This window comes from Echiichthys vipera (assembly GCF_963691815.1).
Source record: "Echiichthys vipera genome assembly, chromosome: X".
In the NCBI taxonomy this organism is placed as follows: Eukaryota; Metazoa; Chordata; class Actinopteri; order Perciformes; family Trachinidae; genus Echiichthys; species Echiichthys vipera.
The window spans coordinates 25,721,877-25,742,752 of record NC_139825.1 but is presented as its reverse complement, the minus strand read 5'-3'; the positions used below and the strand labels follow the sequence as shown (position 1 = coordinate 25,742,752).

Sequence of the window (20,876 nt, the reverse complement as noted above, 5' to 3'; positions counted from 1 at the left end):
CTCTGAATGGAGGACTGAGTGCTGAAAGCGGGGTGTTTTTTCAGTGGTTGAGTGAGTTTTTTTGTTGTTTTTTTTTTGTTGTGTTTGGTATTTTGGTGGTGGTAAAAACAACTTTGTTTGGTACCATGCCGGCTGAAAGGCTGACTCGCCGTCATGCCATCAAACTGATCCCCGCGGTGCTATGCTCTGTGGAGGAAGCAGGGTTAGCAGTGGGAGAGGTGGTGGGTTACGGCAGCATTAAGTCTGCCCCCCTGCATGAACGGAGCGATTGTTGCTATTGATGCTCCGCCGTTCATTAAGAATGAAGTGCTGGCTAAAGAGTTGTCTCGCTAAGGCCAGCTGGTCTCTCCGATAAAAATGGTGTCTTTGGGCTGCAAGTCCCCACAGCTGAAGCCTGTCGTGTGTCGCCAGAGACAGGTGTACATGATCCTCAAAGACACGACAAGTGATCTCAACCTGTCCTTTTCCTTTAAAGTGGAGGGTTTTACCTACATGGTCTTCGCTTCATCAGAGACCATGAAGTGTTTTGGTTGCGGAGCTGAGGGGCATTTAGTCCGCTCCTGCCCAGCAGGAGGGGCAGGGCGGCGGCCAACCGCTGCCGCTGCGGACGCGGAGTGCCGGGGGGCGCTCCGCTGTCTGCAGCGGCAGCGGTGGATGCCCTGACGCCCGTGGAGGTTGCAGAGCCTTCGGGGGTCGTGGTCGACCCCGTTAGCGCTTCAGTCACTTTGAATCTTATGAAAGGTCTGAAACCGGAAAACAAAAAACGAGTGAGGAAAACAGACAAACAGATAGTTGTAATGAGAACAGCGGAGCATGTCTGATGAGGAGATTTAAAAAATCTCTCAAAAGAGGAAAAATCATGAGTGTGTAGAGTCAACATCAAAGAACAGGAGAGTTGTGAAAGAGGTGAAAGCTGCTGCAGAGTCAGAGAGTGACTTCTGCCTCACTCAATAGGAGCAGCAAACTCACAATCTGTACTCTCCTGAAGATATTAAAAAGTTTTTAGAGATCACAAAAGGTGCCAGACTTCCTGCAGTGGAGGACAATTTTGATGACCTGAGACTGTTCATTCAGTCAGCCCGGCCTCTCACCAGGAAGTCTGGGAAGTGCTCACAGACAAAGAAATGTATGGTTTAAGAAAATTATTAGTTAGAGTGAAAGCATAAATCACTGATGATGAAGATGATTTTTAAACAAAGGTGGTGATGTTTTATCACTGTTGTGTTCTTTTTAAGCTTTCCTCCAGGATTTTAACATCAGCATTTTAAATCTGAACGGAGCCAGGGCTGATTTTAAAAGAGCTGCTCTTTTTAAACTGATGGAGATGAGGAGAATAGACATGATGCTTGTACAGGAAAACCACAGCTCAGTAGACAATGAGAGTGACTGGAGGATGGCTTTTAAGTGGGAGGTGATTTTAAGCCATAAGCCCAGTCTCAGTGGAGGGGTGGGGATTTTATTTGCCAGAAGTTTTTTACCTGTTTCGTGTGTCACTGAGAAAATCATCCCAGGTGTTTTATTAAAGGTCACTGCTGTTTTTGAGAATGTGAAGCTTGTGTTTTTAAATATCTACACGCCCACCAGTGGGGTGGATAGGGTGGCATTTTTAAACATTTTAAGCGATACTGTTAGAGCTGGTGGTAGTGATGATTTTATGTTTTTAGGGGGGGGGGGGGGGGGGGGGGGGGGTTAACTGCACAGTTGATCCAACCTTAGACAGGAATCATCGAGAACCACACCTTGCTTCATCCCACAGGATCAGACTGATAGAAGAGCACGAGCTGTCTGACCTGTGGAGGGTTTTTAACAGTAATCACAGACAGTACACCTGGAGTCACACAAGGGGAAACCTTTTATCTCTGGCCAGACTGGGCCGCCTCTATTGTATTAAACACCATTTTAATATTTTTAAAAGGTGTTTTTGATCACTGTCTTGTCTCCTGCTCTGTTTTTATTAAAAATGTTAGTTTAAAGAGCGCCTATTGGCATTTTACCACAACCCTTTTAAAAGACCAGGCTTTTAGAACTGCTTTTAAGTTGTTCTGGTTTTCCCACAGAGAGAGCAGGCCTGCCTTCCCAGCATTTCAGCAGTGGTGGGATTGTGGGAAAACCCAAATCAAACAACTTTACCAGCAGTTCAATCACAATGTCACAAGAGACTTAACCCGGTCAATGAAGGATCTGGAGAGACAGGTAGGAGAACTGCAGTCTTTAGCAGCTTCTACAAGAGATCGAAGGCATTTAGACTCCCTCAAGTTAAAAAAAAAATCGGCCATAGCCAACCTGCTGGGCGTCTCAGCACAGGGAGCTCTGATCAGGAGGGCCGTCATAACCCTGCTGCCAAAGAATGGAGACCTACAAGACCTAAAGAACTGGAGGCCGGTCTCGCTGCTGTGCACAAATTATAAAATCCTGTCCAAAGCTCTAGCCCTGAGACTGAGGTAGGTGATGGCGTCCGTCATCCACCCTGACCAGACCTACTGTGTGCCCAGCAGGTTGATAAGTGATACTGTCACTTTAATTTGGACCTCTCCAGTTCATTGGCTGTAGAAACTCTATTTATCTTATTTCCATAGACCAGGAAAAGGCTTTTTGACCGGGTTGAACACCAGTATTTATGGCAGACTCTGGCTGCCTTTGGGTTCAACCAAGGCTTTATGATCCGGGTTCTCTATAGTGACATTGTGAGTGTCCTGAAGATAAATTGCGGGTTGAGTGCTCCGTTTGGCGTCCAGAGAGGGTGAGGCAGGGCTGCTCTCTCTCTGGGATGTTGTACTCTCTGGCCATCGAGCCTCTGCTCCATAAACATAGGAACAATTTAAATGTGTGTGTTTCCCCCAGTGTGATGTGTCTTTTAAACTGTCTGTTTATGATGATGACCTTATTGTGTTTGTCAATACACAAAGAGATATAGATGTTTTAACTGATACTGTGAAGGACTTTTGTTTTATTTCTTCGGCAAAGGTGAACTGGGGGAAGAGCGATGCTCTGATGGTTGGGGAGAAGCTGGGGGATCAGCTCAGGCTGCCTGGGGCCTACACTGGAAAAGAGGAGGACTCAAATATCTTGGGGTCTTTCTGGGGACGAGACCCATGAAAAGAAAAACTGTGAAAATGTTGTCATGAAGGAGAAGGGGCGCCTCAACAAGTGGAAATGGCTTTTACCAAAAATGTCATACAGAGGTCGCACCCTGATCCTGAACAACCTGGTCTCGTCCGCCCTGTGGCACCGGCTGTCCTGTGTCGATCCCCCAGTTTCTCTCCTGGCAGAGGTTCAACAGGTTTTAATTGATTTCTTTTGGGACAGGATGCACTGGGTCCCACAGAGTGTCCTCTTCCTTCCTAAGGAGGAGGGTGGCCAGGGCCAGCAGAGGCGCTGCCTTCAGGCTGCAGTTTATCCAAAGATTACTGACTGGGCCAGAGGAGACCTTTATCCTGGTGCATCCCGGGACATTTTAACAGCCTGGGTCTTGATTTTAATTTGTTTTTAATGTCTTTTCACATCACTCCATACACTCACTCACTCCCCCCCCCCCTCTCTCTCTCTCTCTCTCTCTCTCAATGTTAGAAGATGTAACATTGCATACATCATTCAGGTGCACACAGTTAGCCACGCTTCTCCAGGTTGCATTGAAGATTGAGACATCATGCACTCCATCATTCATCATAAGAGCTTGGAAAGAACACGCTCTGAGACAGAATCAAAGGAAGAAGCTCTGTCTCAGAGATCACAATGCGGTATAACCATGCAGTACGTACAGCAGCTGAGCACTGCAGTTTGGGAATCAGGATGCTTGGAATGCAGCGGTTCATCAATTCCTTGCAAATTGGGCCAAAAGACATTGAAATTCCTCCCAACGCCTCCCTCTCTCTTTCTCTCTCGCTCTCTCAGTCTGTCTCTTTCTGTCCCTGTCAATTTGTCTTTTTCAGCCTCTACTCACCCAGTCAATGCTACAAACAACTACATAGGTACAATGTTAATAAAACACATCTGTTTTACACCTAAACGGGGTGTTCATAAAAAGAAAGCAAAACAAGTAAAAAATTATGAATGTTGTTGGTTGAGCTGGTGCAGTGTCAGGCCCAGTGGGGAGCCACTGTGTTATTGAGGACGCTGGAAAGTAGTGCAGAGTGGTACTGTATAAAATTATATCATAATGTATAGTACAAGAGATGGACACCATGTAATAAACACCTGTAAAGAGTAATCTAAAGAAATACTGAACGGATGACACGTTGCTACCTTTGAGAAGCTTTTAATATTGATTTTTGTTGAGACTGTCATAATCCTCTTCACAGCTGTAATGTTTAAGGCTACATGCTGTGCTGTTTCTTACTTGAATACTGTATTAATTACTGTACAGTGTAGCTATTATTGGATAATAGACAACAAAAATAGCGATACACATCACCGCAAATTATAAACATTACCATAACCATGCCTTTGTGATACAGTCTCAGTAACAAAAATGGATATCATAAGCTTTATGAGAGTATTAAATATAAAGGCAATCTTGTATTGGATGGCATTAGATTGTGTTTTTATTCACCCGTGAAATAGGATATAATTTTATGGTCTGATCAGAAATACAGTATATAAACAACAACATATAAATATAAGAACATGTTTTTAGTACAGTTATAGTTGTTGGTAGAAGTCTAAAAAGTGACTTTTACATAAAAAAACTATAGACGCCTACAAACAAATCACTTCAGTATCTCTCAAAAGGTGTAACAGTGACGCTGCTGTGTTTATCCTGTTTTACTGTATTACAGTAGCAACAAAGGACTGAAGAAACACAGGTGCACTATCTATCCTATTACTCCCTGCTGGAGACCACAGCACAACTGACTACAGCAAGCTGGGAGTCTAAATTTGGTGAGTTACGTTGTCAAAATGAAACCAGTGCCCCAGATTTAGTGTCTGGCAGTTCTCATTGCAAAATATTTTGGTATATACAGCATGTAGCGTCTCAGCTGGATTCCTGACCCAGTTCATACTGTTTGTCCACTTAAAGCCCTAGTCTGTGCGCACACAATATGAAACACTGTCACCAAACACAAACTTTTCTATATTTTGATTTAGTTGATTTAGTTTGCTGCCTCACATGTACATGAAATGATTTACAGTCAATAGGATGAGAACTTTTTAAATACTAAATATGAATAAATGTTTATTCTTAAGATTATGTGTTAAGATAACCTATATTTAATTTCCAAAACATCAGGTGCCAAGAAGTCGGACTGTTCAGGTATTGATAATATGTGCATGCGTATAATTAATAAAACATTCAAATTTAAACTCCAACATATTTGTTTTATACCTACATAATAACGATCAAATTATATAATATGTATATAATGTACATATTGTATCATATGTGTTATAGGGAAGAGCCTCAGTAGCTAACTCAGTAAATGACACACAGGCAGGCTGACAACAGTGAGAAACCAAGAATTAAACTACAGCTCACATTCTCCTCACAAATAATCAAACAACGAACCTTTAATGATTAGTAGTTAGTTTCACAAACAACATGATTCAATTTATTATTATCAATGTTTTCAACATCAACTAGAATAGTATTTCCAAATAAGAAACATTTGGACTTTTTGTGAGTAAATCTCGAGAAATCACATCCTGATTCCCTACATTCATCACACACATGCTGCCCTTCGCTAACATTGAACTTCAACATATGTGAAGCTCAAGACAATAAGTGAGAGATCCATGTAACAACCTTATTGTCTTCCACCTCGCCGACTCTGCCATTGAATCTCTTGTGTCACATCATGCAAAGTTAGAGGGGGATTAGAGATGTTGAAGGCTAAATATCCCAATGAATTTGAGGGGATTGGGAACCAGGCTCTGGCCCCCTTGAGGTATAATGGACTTATCCTTCAATGATATGACCACATAATTTTAGTTTATATTTATTTTTTGTTTATTTGTTCACCTATGGACCCTCTAAGGAATATCAGACCATTGATGTTAGTTGTGTAATGTTAAGTGGTCACTTACTGTATATCAACAATGTGCATGCAATTGAAAAAAACTCAAGGACCTCTCACTTTGAGGCAAGCAGTAAACTCTGGAAGACTTTAGAAGTTAACGTTAAAATTAAGATCAATAATGTACGTGAGACACTAACAACCTAAAAAGTCACCTTTAAGAACACATTGAAAAAATAACAACATTTTGACTCATGACATTATGAACAGCATGTTCTCCTAGGTTGGTGTTACTGTAGCAGCCAGTAGCAGCTTGGGGCCTTGGGATAGGAACCTGGGCAACATTAAAGTGCTTATCAGCTAAAGCACCCTTTCTCTATCTGAGAGGCATCTTACTATAAGTCTGTATCACACAGCTGTTCATGTGCAGGTTAGAGGGGGCTAAAACATTTGACTGACTGATCAACAGACTGACTCATAGTAGCTGTTATAGCTAAATACCTTATTTTACAAAAAGAGTGCAGCTGGAAAACTATTTATGAACTACAATCAAAGTTTTTAATTTACCAGCAAAGGACATCCTTAAAAAGACTGTTCTTCCCCCTGAAAAATTACCTCATAGGTCATCTGTACAAGCAGTTTATTACGAACCATATCTACGTTTATAGTGGCAATAACCTCTAGTCCTCACTGACCATGAAACACACATTTTTTGGGGGAAAAAAGGCTACAGCGCTGCCGCATCAGTGTCTGATTTACTGAATAACTTTGTAACTGAAAAACACTTAAATGCTGCATTTCAAATGTTTAGAATCCATCACTGAATTCATGGCAAATAATTTTTTGTCATCATGCAATAACACTCAGACATAACTTTATTTGAGCTGCGTCTTTTTGAGGGGTAGGTGTACCCCACTTGAGAAACTAGTCTAGTCACATCTAGTGGATGTAGTTAGTGTATGGTCAGTGCAAAGGAGAAAATCAGGTGACGTAGTATAAAAAGCCATTAAGTTGATGTAGGGAAGAGTTCGGGGTAGTTGGATGAGTCAAAAAAACACAGGACTTTCACCCAGGAGGTCCGGTGGGTCCTATTAGAGGGTAGGAACAAATGACCTACATGGCCATACAAGTTGGAGGACTTGTTGACCTCAAAGCAGCACCTTGAACACTTGAGGGCAATGGAACAAGTGAACAAAGCAACATTAGTATTCCTTCCTAATCGTTTTTCTGGCCACCTGTCAAAAGTTGGTCCAACATTCACTCTGCTTTCAACTTTTCTGCCATCAACTCCTGAGTGAAACACCTGGTTCTTTAGCTGCTAAATGCTCCACTATGTTCACTAGTTAGTCTCTCTCTAGTTATGTCTATCTACCATTTGGTGCTTGACAGGTAAAGTACAGTGGGTTTATCTGAGATGTTTCACTGACAAAAGCTGCCTGCTGCAACTGGAAATGGGGGAGTCGAATCAAAACAGTGGGGGACAACAATGAGCTGAAGGACGCTAAAATGCTCCGTAGAGCTGACGGGAACTGTTGAGCCAGGTGATAATTACCTCCACCAAGGAGGTAATGTTTTGGGCTCGATTAATCTGTTGTATGTTTGTCTGTTTACCAGCAGGATTATGGAAAAAAAAACAAATTTCATAAAACTTAGTGGAAGGGGGCAGATCCAAATAACGGGGCAGATTCGCAAATTTTATTTCACCTTCGTTAACTTTGGGAGACATTTGTACTGCATTCATGTGGTGCCGGAATACTGTGAAAAAGTGAGTTCCTGACCGGAAACATTCACACTGCATTAACATTGTAAGATAGGGACCTTGGTGGAGGTCTGCAGTCTGTGGATTCATCACTAGGAGGGAACCCTTTTCACCTGCACGAAGTCATGTTATCTATTGCTAATTTAAAAAGATTGATTCCTGTAGCTTTAACTCAGAAAATATGAATACCTTTCTAAATAAAATTATCTATACTAAATAAATGAAATATAAGTTTGTGTAATCTTAGTTGGCAATGTTTTAAACGTAACATATTGCATTTTGGAGTCAAAATAAATCCCACATTTCCTGGGTTGGTTTCTAAATATATCTAGTGCAACTGTCGGTTTGGCCACCTACCTGATATATTTTGATCAGGGAGAAAGAGATACAAAGAGTGCCTCTGCAGTCTTTTGTGTGGGAGCATTTGTTAAAACTGCTCCTCGGCATGTGGGATTGTTGGTTCTAGAAAAAGAAGTTGTACCAAGACACTTTTCAAACAAAAGTATATATATATATTTAGCATATTTTTGTATTGGTGGTACTTGGAGCTGAATTAGTAGTAGTGTTGCATCTCTACTGTTCTGTCTCCCCCTGCCACCATACAGCTCTCTCTCTCTCTCTCTCTCTCTCTCTCTCTCTCTCTCTCTCTCTCTCTCTCTCTCTCTCTCTCTCTCTCTCTCTCTCTCTCTCTCTCTCTCTCTCTCTCTCTCTCTCTCTCTCTCTCTCTCTCTCTCTCTCTCACTCTCAGCTGTGGCTTCTCAGGACCAGGCCATCGTAGACAGAAGGAGGGTAGGATCTATAAATAGAAATTGGACCAATTATAAAGCAGATGTTCCCCTGTATGGTGGTGGAAGAACACTGTTTCTCTGAGCTCTTGTTCTTTGTTGTTTTATTCTCCATCTCCGAGTCTGTCTATGGCTGTCTCGTTTGACTCTGTCTGCCTTTCTCCTTCCCTCTTTCATCACAACGTTTTGTAATAAAACACAACCTTCAAAAAAAAAAATTTAAAGCGATATTTTTTCATCATGCTGTTGTCGATATAGTGCGCACACATACGTAAATGCCTACGTGTATGATTGCTTGCACGTTCTCAGCCAACATTTTTAAATAGATCTCGTCGTCTCAGCTTGACTGACAGCCCTGTCATATTGCATAGCATTTGTCGCCAGGCAGTTTAACACAACTCCAACTTGTACTTTAACAATTGTTATCCTTAATATAATTTAATAAATTGGTTGATATTGAACAGAGATTGTTTTCATGAGAAAGTTAACTGATATGGTGGCTTCTTGTTAAGTGCAACAAAAAAAATTACTTGTACTTTTGATACTGTGCAAGAGATACCATTTGGGACTTTGTGGCAAATAATCGTAACCTAACATATACCAGTATGGAAACTCCCCCCTCAACAATTTAGCCAGCGCTGCATCTTTCTGTAATTTGAGGAAAAATCCTCTTCATTTACAGATTTTGTTCCTATTATCCAATAATCTGGTACAGTTCAATTAGTGTCTGTAAACTATTTGTAAATAGAAACGCATCTCTGACAAAGCAGGACATGAGCACGGACTGAGCATGTGTTATAATCCAGAGACAGTCCTGGAACTGCATTCAATGAGACGCTGTCTTTGATAGAGAACGGCACAGGTTATTTTTCAGTCGAAACATCAAATGTACAAACAAATGTGATCCTAGAAAATTCTAAAAGTCTGCCTCCGCTTCATCACGAGTCTAACAATATCTGCTCCCGGTATGTCCTCGCCATCACTGTAATCGTAATTCCAGTCACTGCCGCCTTCAACAATATCATCACCTTGATCGGCAGCAACATAGCCATCATCAATTTCACTGATGAGTGAAAAGGCTATGTTAGATCTGCAGCAGTGAGGCAAAAGCCCAATCCATGCTAAATAGGTTAGGGGGGTAAATCTTCAGGTCTCCAGAGGCTGGGCGCTTTTCCCTCAGAGTCTTTTTCCCTGTCAGCATCTGACAAGCTCACCAAGGCTGAGCTAAAAAATACCCACAACACCCACCTCCGCAGTTCCCTTTACTGCCATGCTCTCCTTCACTTCCTGTCATGATCTATTCTCTACTGTCTGTCTCCAGTTTGATCCACGCATTTCTTTCTAGTCCTTCCATCTCCCCATCTTATACACACAATGCACTCATGCAAGCGTGTATCCAACCTTACACACACACACACACACACACACACACGCACACACACACACACGCACACACACACACACACACACACACACACACACACACACACTCACACACCAAAAAAACACATTAGTCCATACATTTACATGCACCCATCAACAAAACATTTAACCCCTGAATCTGGTATTTATCAGTTGTTCTGATAGCCTGTAGGCAAGCTTAACTGACATTGCATCTTGGCTGCAACATGACTCATTGGAGTTGATGTGAAACTTTGTGACAGATGACACAGCCACACTTGACTCACAGTAACATCGAAGCATAGCCTAATTCAAATTAGGCAAGTGATTTATTTTAGGAGGAAGGCAATAGGCTTTCTCAGCTACCTGTGAACAGTGGTGACTGTTTAGATGCATATGAATGATTGTGGATGATGGGGAGATGTGTTGTATATTCTATGTTGTGTTATAAAAAAGCTTTGTTTGGGAGAATCTCTGGGCAGGATTTGGATGCTCACTCGTGCCTGTCAGAAAGGATGGATCCAGTTTTGTTCAAGTGTTGTGTGCATTTACAATGAGCATCAGCTGGAAAGGAACGTGGCACTTACTCAAGATAAGGGCTTACGATTCATTACTGCTAATAGGAAGTGGCCAATATGTTACCGAATTGTGTGATAACCAGGTCTTTGGGGATGTGAGATCATGAGCCCATCAGATCATTTAACACTTCATCAATCAAGGCAAACAATAACTAGAAGTTCACAGTTCTCAATCAGAGTGCAGCTAATTCACATCCTCGCTCAGTTTCTGTTGGTGCAATCCAGCCTGTGAGCCAGTCACAGCCAACTTCATAACAGTCATGAATGACATTACTCACAAATGTCAATCCGAAATAATTACCACAGGACAATTCAAATCAAAATGAAGCACCAGAATCACCCACTTTGATCAACCTTTATAAAGGCACACTCGCTTCCTGTTGATGTGCTTATATATAAGCATACAGTTGGTAGGAAGCAAGTTAAAAATTAAAAACTGTAAGAATTATACTGTCCGTCTGATCACAATGGCAAGGACTATAAGGAAGAATACCCTGGTTGTCGTAGACAGATTGTAAAATATTTGTATTATGGGTTTTATACAGAGCCCATGTGCTTAGTAAGTCTACGTCACACAGCCTTCTCTGCTTCTCTTCTCTTTAGCCTTCAGGCCGTCTATAATATCGCATAGCTGAATTCATTCTGAACTTGTTTGTGTGTTCAATTGTTAACAGTTTTGTTTTTTGTTTCTTTTATCATTTTGTGGTAGTGTTTTCCATGTGAATGCACCATGGCAGACGTTGACATGGTTTGTAATTCAGGACAGCAAACAGTGTCGGCTTATTTTACGCACCAGGTATGCTTTATGTATTGGATTGGTTGTTTGGTAAACTATTATAGAACTGGGGGGGAATAGAAAATTATCCCTATAACACTGGTATTATCATTGTGGACACACTGCTTACCTCTGTGAGGTGAGGGTTGGGATTGAAGCCACACTGGCTGCACACCTTGTTGCAGCACTGTGTGCAAGTGTTGAAGTTCGGCTTGTCGTCTCCAGTGCCCATCAGGTCGGTGGTTTTACAGACGGGGCACAGTTTGCTGCTGGGCATGGGAGCAATTTGTGGCACAGAGTAAGGGGATGTGGGGACACTGCCTCGGTCTGGGGACACGGAGGGGGACCTCCCAGTCTTGCTGCTACCCACATCCACATGTAGACTCTTTCTGGCCAAATGACCCTGGCCATACTGCTCTCCTTGAGGTGCAGCGTGCTGAGGGGTGTCGTGGGAGGCCAACCTGTCCCCTGTGCCATGACCACTCTGCACTCCTGCTTTAGGTCCCGGGTCTGACGGAGGTGGTCTGGTAGAAGTGATAAAGAGAACACAAAGTTGTATTACAATTGGTAACACACAATTCCCTACACTCGGTCGTCTTTAAACTCCTCAGACAGTTCTCTTCAGTCAGCACAAAAGTTAATCTAACATCCAAAATACACACACACACACACACACACACACACACACACATACACATACATATACACATTCACATATATACACACACACACACACACACACACACACACACATTTCAAACTCTTGTACCAGAACACTGACATCTGTCTCCCGTAAGAAACACATTTCACAAGTATCATTTACCAGGTTTTTATATCAGTGATCTCTATTTAACTTCAAGAAGGAGCAGACTGTTTTCCTGTTTGCTTCAGGGGTATATGTTGGATGCCTTCAGCTGTGAGATGCACAAGATCCACGTGCCATTAAAAGATTTTATTGTGGTTCATAGTGTGATATCAGACTACTCAAAACCTTGGCCAACAGAGAGGCATATGTTGAATATTTTATTTTGCCTCTAAAAGTTTCTCTGAAGTGCTCGTTGTGGCTTGTTTTCAGTCTTTGAAGCTGTTCTGTTCTGTGACGTGTTTCGGGTGGAACAAAGCTAGTGAATCAGACAACAGCAATGTAAACTTTTGGTTTTCTTGCTCATTCCGGCCCTCGGGCATTAGCGCCAATAGTTAAATAGGAATGGAGGATTTCCACTGTCATAACAACTTAGACCTTGTTTTGTCATGGCTGTCATCTTCAAAGACAGTCTCAGCAGCAGCAGCTCTGCATACACACAGTGAGAGAATGGTGGAAATAAATGGGAAATAAAGGAATTAAATTGGAGCATATTAGCAATTTTAAGTCACAGCAGATAAAATGAGCTGCTGTACAACTCCAACCTTGTTCCACGGGAGTCCTGTGTGCACCGTAGTGACCGTATCAGGAACAACCTGCATTCTTCAAACCATCACTGGACTGTTACATTTGAAATTCAACACAGTCCTGACAGTGTGCGGATCACAGCTCTCACTCTACTTGAGGCTAAATTGAACTTTTGAGGATAATGTTAAAGAATACTGATACACAGAGTGGACAAGTGGAGTATCTGTGTCCTCACATAATAATCCTCACTTGAATGACAAAGACACCAAGCAGATTCTCTTGTGATTTATGCAAAGCCTTGGGTATAGCTTAATTAGACTCAAAAAGAGTTTAAACTGGAAGAAACCTTTTTAAAAGATTTCTTTAGATATTCTCATCAATCAGCAAATGGGAATCCACTGAGAACAACTTGTGGCTTTGTGTCTAAAGCAGTACAAATTGCTTGCTTTATCACAACATGGATAGTGAATGGTTTGTAAGCTGCCAATCTTTTGTAATATGAGCTCCCTGTAAAACAATATCCAAGTTCAACATTTCTTTAGGAAACAAGATTATTGTCTGTCTTGCAGCGAGTTAGATGATAAAACCGATATCACTCTTATGTCTATCCACTAAATAGAAGGCTGGTTAGCTTAGTTTAGCCCAAAAAGACAGGAAACGGGGATACAGCTAGCCTGGCTCTGTCAGCTATCTTTAATTGTAGCCTGGCAACATTAACGACAAGGAAGGGAATGTCGCCACAGACACGGATATTGTAAAACTCGGGGGGGAAAAAGGCAAGTAGAAGCGTTTTCATTAGTGGGTCATATGATCAATAACAATTGTTTTAACCCACTTTTTGATAGATAGTAACTTAAATGACAACTAACTATGGGAAAATCTTACAGAGTATAGCTTTATTTTTGAGCTAGAGCAAGCATCTAATATTCTTATTCTAGCTTAAAGACAGGAAAATGGGAAATAGCAAGCCTGGCTCTGTCCAAAGGTTAATAAAAAAATTAAATCAATACTACTCGCCCTGCTTCCAGTCTTTATGCTAAGCTAACTGGCTACTGGCTACTGGCTTTAGAGTGGTATCGATCTTCTAATTATTTAAAGTAGCACTGTGTAGGATTTAGCATCATCTAGTTCTGGGTTAAGATTAAAAGCGTGTAGAAGAATCTATGGTGGCCTTCAGGTACGGTCACATTGCCTTTTTAATTCTCTTTTTTGCTTTTTTGAAAGTGAGGATTCCTTCTCCTGTGGTGTGGCAGTATGATGATGCATGATCTTGAATTATAAACAAGAGTGCAGTGCAGGCTTTCAAATTTGCCGGGGCAATGACAAGTGAGTCTCGCTGAGCTCCCTCTCCAGTCTTCCACAGTCCACTAACGTTTTTAGCCTTACCGGTACCACTTAGTGCTTTATGTCCCTCTCGGCCGTTCATAATTTTTTATAGACCAGAAGGACATGGAAGCCTCCATAGAGCTTACCCGTCCTATGTAAATACAGATACGAAATTATTCACTCAGGAGGATAAGTCAGATTGTTGGCAGAGTTAATTGTACACCAATGAGGCAATGCGGACTTATTTATTAATGAAGACATTTATTTGAGGTAACAAATTATTTAAAACGCTACACAGTGTCCCTTTAACTAGCTATTGGCAAGAAAGTGAACATGTATATGTCAAACTACTCCTTTAAAAGATAGTAGTTGCGTTGTAACAGGAACACAGTGGACATGTTTTTAGCAGACATAGCCTACAGACAAACATAATAACGATTTGGAAATAAAAGAAATAAAAAAGAATACCGGCTTTAATAAAGTGATAACATAAAGTAATTATTTATCCAATACTCAATATTTGGTTCACTAATGCATGCAAGCACATTGCCTCTCTGGTTCCTGACACAACTTTGATCAAAATATAATGTTAAATCCATTTTCAATTTGAATACAGAATAAGCAAAAATCAAATCAAAGGTGTGCCCATTTCTCATATCCTCCAGCAGTGTTGCTCCAATGCCTTGCTGTAACTAACAATACCAATTCTAAGAGCATAAATAAAAGTATTGGCTGGTAGAGAGCGATGACAAATTTCATCAATTTGAAAGGATTTACTGAACAATAAACATCTATTCACTTTGTAAATAAAACATGTACACATCTATCTCTCTATTATCCTTTATAAACATTGCTTCATACTGACATCTGATGTGTCAAATACTGTACGTCCCTTGGAACAGGAGAAACTTAGACGGGTACTTAATTTTAGCCCAGCAACACAGTATATCTATATCAGTATCCCTATGATGGAGATTCTATATGTTTCTTATTGATTTATTCCTCTGGTCATTGGAAACAAAGGGCTTTTGATTGAAACCTATCTCCTGCCATCCATTTAGTAATATGTAAAGGTCAAACCAGAGAGGTGCATCAGACTTGAACATGTTTGAATGCATAATTTGTTTGTGATGGCCAAATGCATGTTAAAGCCATCAAGTGGAGCATAAATCACTAAAATAAAATGAATTAATGAATGCTTATTGACATAGGACTGCTGTTTTCACAACTATTCAGCGGGGTAGACTTCATTTTGTCCAGCTGCGACACACACCTTCCATATTAGACAAAAGGTTTAATGTTTTAAAGTGTTTTTCTTTAGCTCCCATTACCAGGTGGGACAAAGAGAACGTGACATATGGTACTCTTTTTCTTTTGATCTAATCTTCTATTTTTTTCTACTATTTTTTGATATATCCATGCACTCTTTGATATTTATCTGATGGAAATGTATGGATTTTAGATCTACACATCCTCTACCGTACTCTGACATGAGGCTACATGTACCTCATTATCTTATGGAAACCTATGTCTCTTACGAAATTGTATATTTATGTAAATGTTGGCTATATTAATATCTAATTTTATACAGTAGAATTGTAGTTACTGTTGCCTATTATTGTTGATTACATTTTATGGAGGAATGTCATGTGAACCTGTTTGTTTCTCTGCTATTCAGCAGTAATTAAACACATGTGACGCAATATGCCAAACATGAATTTTACATGTTGTAAAACTCCTTTTTGTTTTTAATGTAATTTGTCAATATTCTAATGTAATACAGTATTATGTTAATCCTGATATCCTGGTGTGCACTGGAACTTCAAGTTTCTTGGTTTACTGTGCATCAGCAGGCACCCAGGAGAGAGGCACCGCGGTGCACGGGGCATCTTCAGTTTTTTCGGTCTTCACAAACATTCAAGTGGTGTTTGTCAAAAACGCTGACAAATGCATCCTTTTTTGTTGATGTTGTTAGTAAACAGCTAATTTGTGCTGCATTCACATCAGCTGAAAAGGAATCAGGCACAAAACTGATGTCATTGATTTTCAATTAGTCAAACCTGTAACAGAGGCTGTGACAAACAGATCCAAGTCAAGGCTGTTACAATATTCACTAAACAAATTATTGCAGTTCCTGACACAGGTGTTATAGGCCACCATCCTTCTTATTTCCATTATTTTAAGCCATTTCATCATTAAGTATCAGACAAGTTTGGCAAACCCTCAAAAAAATAACTGATGAGCAGCCTAGACATGAACGAGGGAGAGATTACTGTAGAGATAATGTAGTCCCATCATGTCGGTCAAATGTGAACACAGGAGCTGTTGGAGCTGAAACTTTAAATTCTGCAGCATGTCACATAAGGTTTGTCACATGAAGCAGACTAAATCAAAATCACAATAAGTGGCCCACACGGTTTGTGTTACAGCTTTACAGCAATGTTTTCTTGTATGGTGATTGTTTGAGTCATTCAGATGAGTGGCAGGCTGCACCGTAGTTTAGTTTAATTAGTTTCAAACCACCTGAATCATAAGAAGTTGCAGATCTGTTTCCTAATTAATATAGAGATGGTAGCCAGAATGACATACGACCTTGCTCGATTTGTACAACATAAGCCAAAATTTAAAGATTATTATGAGTTATATCTCTAAATTGACGTTTCTTTCAAATATTTTACATACAGAATACATTTTTACAGATATATTTCTTTTTTTCAATATAATTATATATGCTGCTAAGTGGATTTTGTTGCTGTTTGTAGTGTTTTACATGCAAGGACAATTAAGTATCTATCTATCTATCCATCTATCTATCTATCTAGAATAACACATTCATATTTTGCTAGAGTTTTACAAAATCAGTGTGGCTACCTGAATTAGAAAACAAGGATATTTTCTTATCAGCCACGGACAACATATTTTTTTCAACCAGATGGTTAAAAGACTCTTGGAGGATTCTGGAAATACATTAAGAACAGTGGTCGGCATTGTTAAACAACCATCTGGGTTTTTCAGTTTTCAGTTCAAGACAGTTGGGTATGAAGTTTTAACACCAACCACGGTGTCCGTTCTGACCAGCACGAGTGATCAGAGTTCAGCTTCAGCCATAGTTTAGTTGCAGTATATTTGAGATGGATCTACAGTATGAGGAAGTATGATGTAATGGCTCAATCAGCTTAACCACCCACATATAAGTTAATGTACACACATTCAATAGGAGCATTTCTTGAATCATTTTCAGTGTTTCAAGTCACTTTTAACAGAAAATTCCAGCTGTTGCCGCAAAATGCTATGCATGAAACTAGCACAGAAAAATATAATGAAGTTTTGTGCCTTTTAAATTAAAGGGTAATGTCAATGTTTGGATACACTGCCAAAGGCTCAAAGGTAGCCATTCATTTTCTGTACCCTACGGCTGTCATAATGTCATAAATAATAAGAACTGCTTTTGCATTATTTGTTTGAGTTGTGATAACCATTTGGTGTGTAGGCTACACAGTGAACAGTGCTTTCATTGCTAAAGGTAAATTAATGATGACGGCATCCTGTTTGCACACTGTCTTAGAACATGGACGTATGTTCATGGGTTTTATGAACTATAGCTTTGTTCAGGTTTGTAATGGACTTTTGATTAATATTACTGAATGACTTACATTGTTTGAAAAGACCGAATCAGGTAGCTCTCTGCGCTTTAGGACATGCGCTGTTACATGACGGAGCAAGTGCAGCTGTTGTTAGACAGAAAACAATGAGACGATAATACAGCAATGGCACATTGAGCACATTCTGTCAACATCTGGAAATATCTGGTCTGGAGCTCGCCTTCGACACAAGACAGCATATCTCACAATTCAGAATGCTTGTCAGTTACGGTCATCAGGTCGGAATGACTGTGCACTTAGTCAAAGTGGTTATGACTAGAGAAGAAAACCACTGTGGTGCTTTGTTGAGCAGAAGGGTTGGGTGACTCCCATAGCTTCATGGATTCCTATACGGGCTCACATTTAGCTTTTTGACTGTGATGAATAAAATATCATATGGAGCAAAAAAAAATGCGTATATGGAACCCACTTCTGAATATGGTTATACATAGCAAATTATGTCCACATTCAGATGAATAGGCAAATTCATAAAACACTGCAACTCATTTTAATTGAGATGAAAGTCTCCTATCTACAAACAGCCACCGTCTCATTGTTTCTTACGCTCTCACAAGTTCTTTGTGGATGAGTATTTAAAGGAGCAGATTCAGACTGAATGTGGAGGCCCTGATCTTAAGAAAACCATTTCAATTAGCGATATCATATGCTCTCTCTCACCATTTCTGTCTCTTAGCACGATCTGTCTCAGTACTCACCATCATCAGATGGAGAGAAATCAAGATAGGAAAGAATCATGAGGTTACATGGGACTTATGAACCTTTAAACCTGCCTCACTGTGAATATACAGGATGAGCAGTGAGCATTTTTCCCCTTATATAAAAATAGGCAGACCTAAATATCATTAAAAGGTATATGATTTTCTAGTTACAGTGGCAGAACATGTCAGAACATGTATGATGCTCCACATCATACCTAACGATCACTTTATAATCGAACGAATCAGGCAAGACAGATTTTCCAAAGAATCAGCTTGAATTTTAGAATTGAAAAAAGTTTGTAGCTTAAAGAAATATATATACATCTTCTTGGACAGCGGGCTAAAATGGAAATTACAGAGAGACTGTAGGCAGGTGTGGCAAATCCGAGATGCAGCTGTGCCTCTGTGTCTGCAGATTCAAGTCTACAACTGTTGAACTGTGTAATTAAGGCAATATCAGATCTTGTTGGAAGGGTAATCCCTCCCACACAGACACACAGAAAATACAGACCAACAGGCTACTACGTGGGATTAAAAAGCAAATTATCTGTGGTGGATTTTGTAGAATGTTAATATTTTATCCGATTTATTATCTCGGTATAGGACAACAATTGAGTTTTCATTACGCACCTGCCAAAAATAATGAAAATATATTGTAACATAAGGCTACCATAACTGCGAATGTCTACGCTACTTGTCTGGATTTCTCATGTAGAGATGAATCCACCTCGCTACCTGAAGAGATTACCAATTTTTCTGTGCTGTATAGTGGTGAAAAACAATTCCCCATAGCTGCATATTGATTTGGTTTGAGATATGATGAGTGAGGCAGCTACAGCCTATGCGTTATGGTCCTGAGCTCACAATGACGCTGTCTGATGGTAGCATTGTCACCCTACATAACGCTGTCATCAGGATACAGACCAGCAGGAAGGTGATTTCTCACAATGACTTTGTATTTACGGTTTTGTTGTTTAATGTCGAGGCATGTTCAGGGAAACCAGCCTGTAATGGCACCGAGTGAGCCATCCAACAGTGAGATCTGTCTGCATCATTTACATTTCTAATGTATTTATCCCCTGAAGGTATGGGTGGGGGGGGGGGGGGGGGGGGGGGCATTAATGTGAGACCCTTTCTGAAGTGTTCATATTTACTTGGCAGTGCCTCACTACGAGGAGAAAAATGTCGCTCATCCATTCATGATAATGAGTACTGATGCCTGAGGACAGACACCGTGAAGACGGGCGTATGAATTTCTACTGAAACGTCTGAAAGCTATATTCACGCTATTATTGTTGATTCTGCATCGAAAGCAGTGCACATTACATTTGACTTCGACACAAAATTGACGTTGAGTAAATAGGGTGGTGCTGCCAAAAAAAAAAAAAGCAGAAATGAGTCTCAACAGGGGTGGTGAATTGTGTTGACAAGGATAGTGAAATAAATAATTAAGCACCCATTCAAGTCTATCTCCACGCAGTCGGTTGATCCTATATAGCCTTTCTATCTACACACACCGTACAGATGTACCCGTACCCCCACGCTGCCTCCCTGATTTCTCTCCACAGTTTGGCGGAGAAGCGTCCCGAGCTATCGCGGCTACCTGTTAATCCCCGGCCCGGGTCCAGCCCCACTTCCTCCGGCAGGCGCTCCATTGCTCGGCTTGATGAGCTGTCCAGAGTCCGGTGGTGCTGAAATGGAAGCCGGAGCCCCTGCTGCAGGGACGGCGGGGCCGGGCTGTCCCGCCTGTCCCTCCCCTTCCATACTGGCCTCGTTCCCCATCGTCTCGGGAGAAGGTCTCAACGGAGAGAAGCGATGTTGTAGACGGTTCTACAGCTATGGTAAAAACTCAGATGCAACTCAGCGCTGCTCCCCTTCCGCCATCATCACCTACAATTCAGCATCCCGCACGGAGCACGCGCGCTGACGCAATGGGTGGGAACTCGAGTGGTTCATGCGTGCGCGCTCGCGACGCTCGTGTTATCTCAAGTCACCACGCACACGCCTCTGAGCCCTCAGTGGCACATGACTGGAGAGCCCGCTGGGACCTCCCTCATTCAATTCCCGTCTTTCCCTCGTCATAGACCATTGGTTTTTTTTTAAACCTAAATGACCGGAAACATGACATATCACTGGCTGCATGTTTGAAATGTGACAATGCTTTTTCATATTCTTATCATTTAGATTTTTTTTGTTCTTGTGAGCCATGGCTCCACACTACAAATTATTTTGATATACTGATAATTTAGTCATAAAATCTATGAGTTTAATCAACAACAGACAATTACACAGCAACTATTGAGATAATCGTTTAAGTCATTTCAACAAAAAGGCTGATACAACTTGGTTCCAGCTTCTGAAATATAAACAGTGCTGGTTTTATCAGTCTTTTTGTGATATTAAACTAAATTGATGTGTTATACTCTTAATTAGCAGTTATAGGGCTTTGGAAAATTCAGGAAATTATGGCCTTTTTAACTATTCTCTGATATAGAATAAACCAAATGATTTATCAACTAATCAAGAAAAGTGAACATTGAATTATTTATAA

At 40.7% G+C, this 20,876-nt stretch overlaps 1 protein-coding gene across 1 annotated transcript in view; it reads right to left on the bottom strand.

Moving 5' to 3' along the window:
- bsnb (bassoon (presynaptic cytomatrix protein) b) overlaps positions 1-20,107 on the bottom strand; it is a gene marked incomplete at both ends in the record, with an annotated part of 62,499 nt that extends 42,392 nt beyond the window's left edge. Inside the window, 2 exon segments of the mRNA XM_083939565.1 lie at positions 11,380-11,773; positions 19,929-20,107. Coding sequence (XP_083795691.1) covers positions 11,380-11,773; positions 19,929-20,107 — 573 coding nt within the window.
- Between the last annotated feature and the right edge of the window lie 769 nt (positions 20,108-20,876).